This window comes from Lepus europaeus, chromosome 11 (genome assembly GCF_033115175.1).
Source record: "Lepus europaeus isolate LE1 chromosome 11, mLepTim1.pri, whole genome shotgun sequence".
NCBI classification, from domain to species: domain Eukaryota; kingdom Metazoa; phylum Chordata; class Mammalia; order Lagomorpha; family Leporidae; genus Lepus; species Lepus europaeus.
This window is the reverse complement of record NC_084837.1, coordinates 106,971,476-106,985,284: the sequence shown is the minus strand read 5'-3', so window position 1 is coordinate 106,985,284 and position 13,809 is coordinate 106,971,476. Positions and strand designations below refer to the sequence as shown.

At 47.4% G+C, this 13,809-nt stretch overlaps 1 protein-coding gene across 3 annotated transcripts in view; it reads right to left on the bottom strand.

Moving 5' to 3' along the window:
* SH3GL3 (SH3 domain containing GRB2 like 3, endophilin A3) overlaps positions 1-13,809 on the bottom strand; it is a 148,487-nt gene that overhangs the window by 23,557 nt on the left and 111,121 nt on the right. For all 3 annotated transcript variants that reach the window (XM_062204841.1, XM_062204842.1, XM_062204843.1), the window contains 2 exons: positions 12,545-12,648; positions 11,460-11,569 (listed from right to left, as the gene is read on the bottom strand). In XM_062204841.1, coding sequence (XP_062060825.1) covers positions 11,460-11,569; positions 12,545-12,648 — 214 coding nt within the window. The remainder of the gene's footprint in view (positions 1-11,459; positions 11,570-12,544; positions 12,649-13,809) is intronic.

The window sequence follows — 13,809 nt, the reverse complement described above, 5'->3', positions numbered from 1 at the left end:
GGTCCTGCATGTGTCGTAGCAAGTAAAGCTTCTGCCTGCAGCGCTGGCGTCCCATATGGGCACTGACTCGAGTCCCAGCTGCTCCACTTCCAATCCAGGTCCCTGTTAATGGCCTGGGAAAGCAGTGGAAGATGGCCCAAGTCCTTGAGCCCCTGCACCCACGTGGGAAGCCAAGAAGAGGCTCCTGGTTTCTGGCTTCAGCCTGGCACAGCCCTGGCTGTTGTGTCCATCTGGTGAGTGAACCAGCAGATGGAAGATCTCTGAGTGTGTCTCTGTCTCTCTCCCTCTCTCTCTCTGTAACTCTTTTCAAAATAAGTAAATAAATCTTTTTTAAAAAGAATATTTTCTTATGATGTGAGTCAAGGCTATTTAGGTCTCCTATCTACTTACACCTAAGTCATCTTGATCAGCAGCAGAGAGGTGCACCTGGGGGGACACGCGGCATCGAGTAACTTTTTATTTATTTATTTATCTATCTATCTATCTATTTATTTATTATTATTTTGACAGGCAGAATTAGGCAGTGTGAGAGAGAGAGACAGAGAGAACGGTCTTCCTTTTCCATTGGTTCACCTTCCCCAAGTGGCCGCTAAGGCTGGTGTGCTGCGCTGATCCGAAGCCAGGAGCCAGGTGCTTCTCCTGGTCTCCCATGTGGGAGCAGGGCCCAAGCACTTGGGCCATCCTCCACTGCACTCCCGGGCCACAGCAGAGAGCTGGCCTGGAAGAGGGGCAACTGGGACAGAATTCAGCGCCCCGACTGGAACTAGAACCCAGGGTGCTGGCGCCACAAGTGGAGGATTAGCCAAGTGAGCCGCGGCGCCGGCCAGCATTGAATAACTTAAGAGCAGTTGACAATCATAGAACATACTGAGTACCAGACTGCAGCCTGCCTTTCATAAACTAATTCCCTACCAGTTACAAAATACAAAATTTTTAAAGGTACCAGATAATATTGGGAAATAAAAATGAGTAATATTGGTAAACCAGAAATGATGATGAATCTGAGAGTACTTTAAAAAGTACATGGAGGGGCTGGCATTGTGGCTCAGTGGATTAAGCCACCACCTGCATTGCCAGCATCCCGTATTGGTGCCGGTTTGAGTCCTGGCGGCTCCACTTCCGATCCAGCTCTCTGCTATGGCCTGGGAAAGCAGCAAAAGATGGCCCAAGTGTTTGGGCCCCTGCACCCATGTGGGAGATCCGGATGGTGTTCCAGGATCCTGGCTTCAGCCTGGTTCAACAATAGCCATGCAGTCATTTGGGGAGTGAACCAGCAAGGGAAGATTCTCTCTCTCTCTCTCTCTCTCTATATATATATATATATATATCATATATATATATCTATATATCTTATACATATATCTTTATCTCTATCTCTATCCATCTATCTTTGTCTCTGTAATTTTGCCTTTCAAATACATTTTGAAATCTTTTTTAAAAAGTCCATGGAATATGGAAGTAAAAGATTAGTTTATTCTGGTGCAAAAAAATTCTGAAACCCATGCATGCAACAGGTCTTCAAAAAGTTCTGAAAAATGTGTACTATGAACAAAACCTTCTAAAGTAGATGTCAGAGGGGCGGGCTTTGGTGCACCAGATAAATCACTGCTTGGATACCTACATCTTACATCCAAGTGCCTGGGTTGAGCCCTGCTACTCTGCTTCCAATCCAGCTTCCTGCTAACGTGCACCTTGGAGGCAGCAGGTGAGGGCTCCAGTGCTCGGGTCCTTGTCATTCACGTGGGAGACCCAGCCTGAGTTCCAGGCTCCCGGTTTCTGCCTGGCTCAATCCTTGCCATCACAGGCATTGAAGAGTGAACCAGTAGATCAAAGATCTCCCTCCCTGAGCCCCCTCCCCTGTCTCTCTGTCTTTCAAATAAAACAAAAAACCAATGTTCACAGGTAGCTACCAGATCTAAACAACTGTTCAAGGGGATAAGAAGCAATGCAGGCACCAACTGGAGACTTCTTAGAAGTGTAATGTGGGCCAGTGCCGTGGCTTAACAGGCTAATCCTCCGCCTTGCGGGTTCTAGTCCCGGTCGGGGTGCCGGATTCTATCCCGGTTGCCCCTCTTCCAGGCCAGCTCTCTGCTATGGCCCGGGAAGGCAGTGGAGGATGGCCCAAGTCCTTGGGCCCTGTACCCACGTGAGAGACCAGGAGAAGCACCTGGCTCCTGCCTTTGGATCAGCACGATGTGCCGGCCGCAGCGGCCATTGGAGGGTGAACCAACAGCAAAAAGGAAGACCTTTCTCTCTGTCTCTCTCTCTCACTATCCACTCTGCCTGTCAAAAAAAAAAAAAAAAGTGTAATGTAGTTACTCATAAAATAAAAATAAAAATCTTAGAAATGTGAACACTGGGGTGGTAGGCCTTCCCAAAACATCCACTTCCTAATCTCCAGAATTGGTGACCATGTTGCCTTACATTGCAAAAGCAGAATGTGTAGATAGGATTACAGGACAGACTTTGAGATGGGGAGGTTCCACCCGAGTGTGGAGCCTGGCCCAGAGTAATCAGAGAATCACGTGTGAGGACCTGATGCAATCACAAGAGGATGCAGGAGTCAGAGGGAGGCAGGGAGATGTGACCCCCACCCCCGGAAGTGTAAAACCGAGCATACACTTGTTATCTTCAGCCACATTGGTTTCCATGCGAAACTAATACAACCAGACCAAGAAATTCGGCAGATGGGCTAAATAAATGAATGGTGCGGCCTAAATGAAAAGCAAAGGCGACACTTGCTCAGAGGACCCAGATGGAAAAGCAGGAGAGGGCGAGACCCAGGGAGGAAGCCAGAAGCTTCAGCTTCTAACTGGAGTTCAAAGGAGGGCGAATCAAGAGAACAGAGAAGAAAGTATTTATGGAAGTGAAGAATAAGCCCCGTATTTAAAACAATATGGGCAATTAAACTACAAGGGTCGAGGAGCCTGCAGGAAGGGAGGGAATGCCACCAGTCTCGCCACACTCCTGACACACCTTCTAGGAAAAACAGGATAATACACAGTTACCACCAGAGATTTCAATATTTCTTACCCTAACATTAATAGAAAAGAAACGCAAGAAAGCCGGTAAGGATATGTAAGGCTTGAACAAGATCATACAACTTGACATAATTGACTTTTTTTCCTAATTGACATGTATAGAATGCTCCACTCAACAAGAAGAGAACACACTTCTTTTTCAAGTGCACAGAGAACTTTTACCAAGATGGATCACAGTCTGAGCCATAAAGCAAGTTTCAAAAAGTCTGAGAGAACTGTTATCTGACCAAAAATGGAATTAACTAGAAATCTAAGAGAGATATCTGGAAAATACCCACATATGTGGCAACAAAATAACACCTGTCAAAAGAAACCAGGAGTTAGGGAAAATATCAAAGTGAAATTAGAAAGTCTCTCTCTCTCTTTTTTTTGTTAAGATTTCATTTATTTATTTGAGAGAGAGAGAGTTACAAACGGGGGGGGGGGGGGGGGAGGTCTTCCATTCACTAGTTCACTCCCCTGATGGCTGCAACAGCCAGAGCTGAGCCAATCTGAAGCCAGGAGCCAGGAGCTTCTTCCAGGTCTCTCACATGGGTGCAGGGGCCCGAGCACTTGGACCATCTTCTACTGCTTTCCCAGGCCATAGCAGAGAGCTGGATCAGAAGAGGAGCAGCTGGGACCTGAATCAGCACCCATATGGGATGGGATGCCGGCACCACGGGTGGGGGCTTAGCCACAGAGCTGGCCCCAAGAAAGTCTTTTGAATCAAGGGAGGAAATGAAAGCACAACATCGAAACCCGAGAGATGCAGCTGATGTAGAACTTACAGGGGAAACCGGGCACACTGAACACATTTACAACACCAGGAAAGAAGAAGGCACTCAGTGAGCTCAGAGCTACCACCAGAAACCAGAGGAAGAGCAAACGGCATCCAAAGCAATCAGAAAATCAAAGCAGGTGTCAACGCAGCAGTCAATGGTAAGCAACAGAGAAGGATCAATGAAACACAAAACCGGTTCTTTGAGAAGTTCAGCACAAATGATAACATGATCAAGAAAAGAGGGAAGGCACAATGTACAAATTTCAGAAATGAATGAGGGAGGTGGTATGAGGACAAATTCTATGCATCTTAACAGGGTCATCAGGGAACATTGTCAACAACGGGAGGCCAGCAGATCTGACAACACAGATGAAATGCACAAGTGCTTGGAAAGACACAAAGTTCCAAAGCTCACTCAGGAAGAAATAGAAAGCCTCAATATGCTAGAGAGAGAGAGAGGCAGAGAAAAAGAGAGAGGGGGGCAGAGAGAGAGAGAGAATGAGAGAGAGAGAGAGAGAGAGAGAGAGAGAGAGAATTGATTTGTTGCTAAAACCTTCACACAAAAAAGAAAGGTGAAACCTTAATGAAGAGAACTCTGACAAACACCCCTAGGCTGACCAAGATCAGCACCGACACTGGTCACTCACAATGACAGTTGTTGCTCACATCGACAAGATGTACTTGATTATGCTGTAATGAGAATGGCACTTTATGTCCAAGGTCTTCCATGGACACAATGCCCCAGACTCATCAAGACAAAACCCTGGCTAGATCCCAAGTTGGAGACGTGCTACAAAATATCTGAACAGGACTCTCCAGAGCTGCCGAGCTCCTTAAAAACAGGCAAGTCTTAGAAACGGCCCCAGCCGAGAGGAGCCTAAGCAGACCTGGGGAGTGAAGACCAGGCGCCCTGGCTGGGACCCTGGAGCAGAAAAAGGACGCCATCCAAAGCCTAAGGAAATCTAAGGAAAGCACAGACTTCCGGTAATAGGAACATACCAACTGGGCCCATGGATTCTAACAAACACACCATGTGAATACGTTGTTAATAATCATAGGGGAAGGGATAGCATTTGGAACACTTTGTGTTTTTCCTGTAAGTCTGAAACTATTTTAAAATGTTTATTTTTAAAAAGCCTTCCTGCAGAAGGCTTATTCCAGGAATGCAATGCTGGTATCATTAATTTAATGCAATTCATCATGTTCACTAACCTAGACATTTAAAAAAAAAAAAAAAAAGAAAGAAATGATCAACTCAACAGATGCCAAAAAAAAAATTTGACAAAAAAAATGCAAAAAAAAAAATAAAAAAAAAAACCCTGTTCCTGATGAAAACTCAGAAAACTGGGAGGGCATTCGTTCAGTCTAAGACAAAGGTGAAAAGCCCACAGCTACCATCCTAATTGTGAACCTCCAAAGGCTCCTCTCATTAGGTCAGGGACGAGGCGAGTCCATTGCCCCCAACCATTTCTATTCAATATTATTCTGGAGGCTCTAGCACGTGTAACAGGCAAGAAAAACAAGTAAGAATCATCCAGACATGCAGTAAAAATGCCATTATTTGCAGATGACAAGATCATCTATAAACAAAAACTCCAGAAATCTTTTAAACAGCCACTAAAACTAAGCAAATTAAGCAATATGGCTAGATACAAGATCAATACACAAAAATCAAGTGCACTTTTAACTATGAAAACAAAAATGCAAACTAACAATGAAAACAGTGCAAAATAGAAATTTTATGAAAATGCATTTACAATAATATAAAAATGTGAAATGCTTACAGACAGATGAAAAATGTGAAAGACCTATCTTCTGAAAAGAGCAAGACAATGCTGAGAGAAATTAAAGGAGACCTGAATAAATGGAAAATAAACTGGATCGGGTTCAAGGTTGGAGCACTCAATACTGTTAAGGCTTCAATGCCCCCTAAATTTGTCTACAGATTCAACTGAATCCAAGTTAAACTCTGAGCCTGTTCATTTTTGTACCAATTGACAAGCTGATCCTACAAATCACATGGAACTGCAAAGAAACAAGAATGGTCAAGACAATGTTAAGAAAGAAAACCGCAGTTAGAGGATCTACCCTCCTCTGACATCAGGGCCTAACCGCTACAGTGATCAAGATGACAGCTGTACAGGAGTGGAAACGAAACAGGAGTACAGGATGCAATCCCTCTGTGGACGTGAACTTGCAATCCAGAACTGTCAGAGGATAGAAAAGAAAGGAGCTGGTGCCATGGCTCACTAGGCTAATCCTCCGCCTGCGGCGCCGGCACCCCGAGTTCTAGACCCATTTGGGGTGCCGGATTCTGTCCCGGTTGCCCCTCTTCCAGGCCAGCTCTCTGCTGTGGCCAGGGAGTGCAGTGGAGGATGGCCCGAGTGCTTGGGCCCTGTACCCACATGGGAGACCAGGAAGAAGCACCTGGCTCCTGGCTTCGGATCGGCACAGCATGCGACCGTACCAGCCATTTGGGGTTGAACCAACGGAAGGAAGACCTTTCTCTCTGTCTCTCTCTCTCTCTCACTGTCTAACTCTGCCTGTCCAAAAGAAAAAAAAAAACAGGAAGTTTCAGAAGAGACCCCACAACCATTTGATTTTAAAATGAGATACAAACCACCACCACGCAGAACGTGCAAACAAAGGAAAAAGAGAAATACTGAGGGAAGATGGGCTGAGGAGTTTCAATGCCAACCCACATCTATGGTATAAATAGCTCAGAAGAAGAATGGGGGAAAGAATATTTAGAGGAATTTTTGAGGCCGAGTGTGGAGGGGTGGGATGTGTTATTCTCATTTTCGATGGAGACGGAGAGAAGCAGCCACAGGCAACCTTTCCCCGGCCCTGAGCTTCACCGTTCACTCAGGCCAGGGCTGGGGAGCAGGGGAAACCCAGCTTTAAAGCATGAGGGAGGCTCTGGCTGTGGCCTGGGTCTCAGCATCCTGAGGCTGCATGAGCCTGCACTTAATGTCGTCGAGTGCCTGCAGAACTCCTGTTCTCTGGATGCTACCAGAAAAGTCGTGAATCTGCCCCTGGTATCATTCAGAGGCAGAGGCAACTGTGTGTAAAACATTAAGAGGACCGGCGCCGCAGCTCAATAGGCTAATTCTCCGCCTGCGGAGCTGGCACCCCAGGTTCTAGTCCCGGTCAGGGCGCTGTATTCTGTCCCGGTTGCTCCTCTTCCAGGCCAGCTCTCTGCTATGGCCCGGGAAGGCAGTGGAGGATGGCCCAAGTGCTTGGGCCCTGCACCCCATGGGAGAGCAGGAGAAGCACCTGGCTCCCAGCTTCGGATCAGCGCAGTGCACCAGCCACAGCGCGCCGGCTGCAGCAGCCATTGGGGGGTGAACCAACGGAAAAAGGAAGACCTTTCTCTCTCTCTCTCACTGTCCACTCTGCCTGTCCAAAAAAAAAAAAAAAAATCAAGAGGATGGGTTGACGGTTAGGCAATGAATATTTAACCAAAAGAGTGACTGTATGGGGGCCAGTGCTATGGCCGTGGCCGAGTGGGCTAAAGACCGGGCCTGCAGCACAAGCATCCTGTCTGGGTTCGGCTTTGAGTCTCAGCTGCTCCACTTCCAATTAAGCTCCTTGCTAACATGTCTGGGAAAGCAGCAGAGTTTGGCCTAAGTGCTTGGGCCCCTGCACCTACGTGGAAGACCCAGATGAAACTCCTGGCTCCTGGCTTTGGCCTGGCTCAGCCCTGGCTGTTGCAGCCATTTGGGGAGTGAACCAGCAGATGGAAGAGCTCTCTCTGCCTCTCCTCTCTGTAACTCTATCTTTCAGATAATAAATAGTCATTTATTAAAAAAAAAAAAAAAGTGATTCTAAGTGAGCTGGAGTGATGGGGGGAGACAGCAGTACAACACACCGAAGACCAACATCTAAATCCTCATCTTCCATGTCAGGAAACCAGAGATGTGACCCCAAACTGGAAAAACCAAGGAATAGCAACATAAGCAGCTGATGTAAAATACTAGCATTAAGTATGGCATGAAATGGGTTCAGAGAGGTGAAAGGGTGTCCCCTGAGGGCGCCTTGGGAGACCTCAGTGTTTCACACATTCTGACCCTGTGGCAGCAGCTTTTGCAAGCTGTATGCACGTGTTACCCTGACAGTTTTCATTTTGAGTTGAGAAACACCTTCAAGGATGGATATCGGCTTGGAAGGAAGCTGGGGAATGCAGCTTGTGAGCAGTGTGTGTGTGTGTTGGAGGACAACTGGACAGCCACGGGCAGGGTAAGTGGCCCTCAATCTCCGTCTCATTCTTCTCCCAAGGGAACTCAACAGGGACCACGGGCTTCAGAGATAACACAGGAGAAAGTCCTGCACCCAGGTCAGGCAAGGAATGCGTTTAGGGTCCATACCAAACGCACAGTCTGTAACAGGACAAGCCGATACACGGTGCTTCAGTTTATCAAAATTGTACTCTTCTGATCTTTAAGACCCTGTTTAAAGAACAAACAGATCAGCTACTGCGCGACAGGATATATTTTGCGAACCACACAGATAAAAAAAAAAGACATATATTTGGAATATATGGGCCTGGGCTGGTGTTGTGGCATAGTGAGTTGAGCCGCCGCCTGCAGTGCCGGCATCCCATATGGGCACTGGTTCAAGTCCCAGCTGCTCCACTTCCATTCCAGATGCCTGCTAATGCACCTGGGAAGGCAGCAGAGGATGACCCAAGTACTTGGGCCCCTGCACCCACGTGCAAGCCCCAAATAAAGCTCCTAGCTCCTGGCTTGGGCCTGGCCTAGCCCTAGCCATTGCCAGCAAAAATACAACCCAATTAGAAAATGGGAAAAAGACATAGAGACATTTCACCAAAGAGGATAATCAGATGCAGGCAAGTACAAGAAACGATGTTCAACATCATCAGTCACTAAGTAAATGCAAATTAAAGCCACAGTTGGGAGGCCGGCATTGTGGCACAGTGCATTAAGCCACCACCTGCAACACTCACATCCCACTTCTGATCCAGCTCCCTCCTACTGCACCCGGGAGGCATCAGAAGGTAGTCTGAGTGCTTGGGAGACTTGGATGGAGTTCTGGGCCCTTGGCTTCTTCCTGGCTCAGTCCAGGCCTTTGAGGACATTTTGGGAGTGAGCTAGTAGATAGAAGATTCTCTTTCTCTCTCTCTCTCTCTGTTAATTCTTCCTTTCAAATAAATAAATATTTTTAAAAAATAAAACCACAATTGAGATATCACTGCACATCCATCAGAATGTCTAAAATAAAACATAGAGACAAGACCAAATGGCAGCAGGAACACGGAGAACTGGCTCACTCACACACTGTAAAACGGTACAACTGCTCTGAAAATGTGGAAGTCTAATTTATAAAAATAAAGTCCATATGATAAAGATCCAAGTATTAAGAAAATATTTTAGGGGCCAGGGCTGTGGTGTGGCGTGGAAAAGTCACCACCTGCAGTGCCAGCCCATAGGGACACCGGTTCAAGTCCTGGCTGCTCCACTTCCGATCCAGCTCTCTGCTAAGGGCCTGGGAAAAGCAGCTGGGAAGATAGCTCAGGTACACAGGTCCCTGCACCCACATGGGAGACCCAGAGGAAGCTTCTGGGTCCTGGCTTCAGTCTGGGTCAGCCCTGGCCATGCGGTCACTGGGGAGGGAACCAGCAGGTGGAAGATTTCACTCTTTGTCTCTGTAACTTTGACTTTCAATTAAATAAATAAATCTTTTAAAAATAAAGAAAACCCTTAACAAAAACTCTAAAACTATCGCAAAAACTACAGTAACTTTTCTCAACAGGGCACAAAATAAAAAGATTGAAAAATTTGATTCCATCAAAATAAAAGCTGTTAAATACTAAAAATTAAACAAACCAAATAACAATAACAAAAATGGAAAGCAAACAAGACACTCCATTAGCAGCTCAAAGAAAAGTGAGAAACTGTGGGAAAGTTATTAATATCCTCAAATATAAAGAATCCCTATGAAACAATAAGACAAAGGAAAGAAACAAATGATGTAGACAAACATAAGGAAGCACAAATAGCAACTCAAAATACAGGGGGGAAAACTGCTTAACCTGACAAGGAACTGGGGAAGGCAAATTAGAGTGGATTGCTCTGTACCCACGAGTGCTTGGAAGAAACTGCAGCCCACCGACACGGGTGGGGAGAACAAGTATTCACAAGGTAACGGCCTTGGCAGTGGGGCGTCTTGGAGGGCGATTTGGCAATGTCCACTGCCATCTAAAACGTGCAGTCACTCTAATACGCAGCATCATTTTCTAGAGAGATTGCTCATGAGCCTACGGGGCGAGTAAAGGAAGTCAGTGTGCAAATAACTGAGCACTTTTCATGTCCACTCACAGGGGAACGGGAGCTACGAATGGAAAACTATGAAACTGTTCAAACATGGTACGCTTGACGCCGAAATAACTGTAAGAAATAGTACGGCATTCAAAAAAGGAAGCTGCGGAACAATCCACCTCGGGTGATCTTGCATTTAAAAATAAAACAGAAAAACAAACATCTAAAACTGTGTGTCTACAAGAGGGTACTTCCAGGGGCCGGCACTGTGGCATAGCAGGTAAGCCGCTGCCTCCAGCGCTGGCATCCTATACGGGCACCGGTTCAAGAGCCGGCTCCTCCACTTCTGATCCAGCTCTCTGCTATGACCTAGGAAAGCAGTGGAAGATGGCCCAAGTCCGTGGGCCCCTGCATCCAGGTGGGAGACCCAGAAGAAGCTCCTGTCTCCTACGTTGGGATCTGCACGACTCCAGTCATTGCGGCCAACTGGGGAGTGAACCAGCGGATGGAAGACCTCTCTCTCTTTCTGCCTCTCCTTCTTTCTCTGTATAACTCTGACTTTCAAATAAACAAATAAATCTTTAAGAAAAAAAAAGAGGGTACTTCCAAAAGTTCATGAAAAATGGAATTAAAAGACAGGTTTATTTTGGTGCAAAAATTTTTGAAATCCACACAAAGTTGTTTCATGATAAACATTTTAAAGGTCCCTCATCTGTGTACGTAAATACAGCTGACAATATTAATACCAAATTGTTAATAGTGGAGCAGACACGGATGGAGCAGGTGACCTCAGGAGACTACAGAATGATTTTTTTTCTCAGTTTATTTTACGCAAGAATATTTTGTGTGTCCTTTGCTATTCACAATGATGCAGCATTTAAGATAGTGTCCACTACACAGCAGGTGCTCGATAAATGCTAATTCAAAGTTAAAAAAAGGGTAAGACAATTTGAAAGGGTTAAAAATATGTATGTATAAAAAGTAGTATGGCAATCATGATTTTGGCCAAGGCATAAGTGCCCCATTAGGAGGCGTTAAGTAATAGGATGCAATTCTTCTCGATGCTGGTTTTCAAACCTGGATACACCCAGGAACTTCAAAAAGAGTGTGGAAAACAGAATTTAAAAGTCAGTTTATTTGGGCAGAAAAAATTAAATTCTGTGCATTTTTAAATAATACACATTTTCCATGAATGTTTTTGAAGACCTCTCATGCGTGTGTAAGACCAGGAAGAAGGAGACATTTTCGGGGTCAAATGGGATTCACCAAATAACCAAATAAGGAATTTCTGGGTCTGGGCATATCCCCCCCAGAAAGATCCAGGCGCAAGCGGCCAACACAGGTTTCCAAGCAGGTGCACACCTGTGAGGGTCAACTCACCGGAAGTCTTTGCCGTGGACGAGGTGGGAACCCCATTGAGCTCACTCGAGCTCCTTTTCACGGGCCTCGGCCTGTACTCCCGTCTGGGGATGTTGGATGCAGCCGATATTCTGTAACACACAGGGGGAAGCTGAGTCGAGCTCGTGTCGAGCAACCCACGTCCACGCTGCCCCCATGAGCGTCTGCACTCAGGTGCTGGGTGCTGGTCCCCAGGGTGAGGCTCTGAGATGTGCCGCAAGGACTAGGACACGGTGGCACCCAACACCTCACCCCTCTGCTTCCCACCCCTGCCCAGGCAGGACCACTGACAGGACCGTGTGAGCCCCAGACCAAGCAGCTGCCTGTGGGCAGACCCAGGCTGCCCGGCTGCACACACCTTTGGTCTTCTCTCCACCACACTGGCTTCGATTTCAGTACAAATCCCTCCGTATGTATTCATGACCATAAACAACCCCGTATAGGGAAGCACTTTTCTAGGATCAAATCTGGTCCAAAAAGCAGGTCTTTTTTTTGGGGGGGGGGGGCCCAGGATTTTAATTAGTGGGGTTGCTATGCATACTATACGTGCTGTAACTAATTTCCAGAAAAATACAGGATACAGCTTCATTAAAGCCACCAGGAATCGGCAACCTTTCTTGGATCATTTGCAGGATCATCTGACCTTCCAATGCCTCTCAGAGTCAGTTTTATGAAAACAGCCTGATAATTGTCCTGGTGACGTAAAGATCTCTCTCTCTTTTTTTTTTTTTTTGTTAACAGATATTTACACATTTTCTGAATATCATCTCACTCTTCTCCACCCCCCCCCAACAGATACATCATGGCCACCCACAGCTGTGAATGGGGACCCAGGCTGGGGGCGATCCCCACCTCTGCTCTGTTGCACTAAACACAGGGTGCACAAAGGGGACTTCAGTGACAAGACAACAGAGGCAGGCTGCTAAGTCCCTCTTCCCAGGTCTGTCCCGCTGGCCAAAGCCGGGCATTCACTCTCTCCTGCCCATCCCACACCCAGCGCAAAAGCCAAGACAGAGTGGGTCAAGGAGAAGGAGGGGGAGGGGAGGCAGGCGACGCGGGGGCCTCACCGGATCTGTAGCTTGTTGTGCAGCTCCTGCAGGATCTCCGTGGACTGTCTGTGGTAGTCCAGTGCCGCCTCCACAAACACAGCCAGCTGGTTCACCTGCTCTACCTACAGCACAAGTGGAAAATTACTCCATGGAGCTGGAGTCCACGGAACGTCCAGCCACAAACACCCAGCGCCCGCCTGGCTGCGGTCCTTTGCATTTCACTGCATCTCAGCGCCTTGCCTGGGATGCACACAGGCTGTTGGGATGGAGCTGCAGATGCTGGGGCGGGGGGGGGGGGGGGGGGGAACCATGTTCTGGTGTATGTGTGATTATGAGTTTGACTGCACTCAATAAAATCCCCGCTGTTCCAATTAGATGATGTTCCCAGGAGCTTTTATGCCATAAAACTCATCCATCTGCAAACAGAGAGATAAAGTTTTTCCAATAAGTACAGTCGGCATCTAGGAACTGAACTGCTTACTGAACAGTCTCCACGGGCACTTCCGCCCTAAGCCGAATCAAGAACTGAATTAACCTGTTCTCGGATAAGACAGGGGTGGTCAGGGACCTACACGCGCCAGGCCCTCTGTTTCCCCTGCAATATACAGCCCGAAGGAATGAACTAGAAAGACTCCGGGATCTCTCTTTCCCACAAATCGCGACACTCATGAAATCAGTGGCCAACATATAGCAGATGTAAAATAAATAAATAAATTTTAAAAACCACACATAGGAAGCGTAGGCCTGGGAACGCATCATTTGAGGAAGAGGCACATCTCCCGGGAGGCGGTGGGTGGGGTAAGGGATTGAGCGCTTTCCTGCCTCCCCACATGTCCCTGGGACAGCCACAGGAAATACAGATGAATTAAGCTTCTTTCTGGAAGCCCCAGAGGGCTGAAGCGATGCCCCGCCCCCACCCCAACCAACCAAGGGTGAATCCCACACACTCGTGGGTCTGGACCTCTGCTCTTCCCAGGCCTCCCCCAAGCCTGTGCATCACTGCCTCCTGTTCCCGTCCAGCGTTGAGGCCAAAGTCTGCCTGCTTCCTCATTCACAGATCTCCCCCTGCAGAACCAGGCAGCCCCGCCTCCTTCCAGGGTGGGAGCTGCTCTCTGCGTTGTTGCAAACCCTTCTTCCGCTGCCTGCTCTTTCCTTTCCCTTGCCTGTGGACACCGTGTTCAGCACGAGCTCCGGGTGCATGCGGGATACACACGGGATCCCCAACTGCGGTCAGCAGCCAATTAGGGAAATCCCAGGGCTTTTGCCCTCCGCTGTGGCTGGAA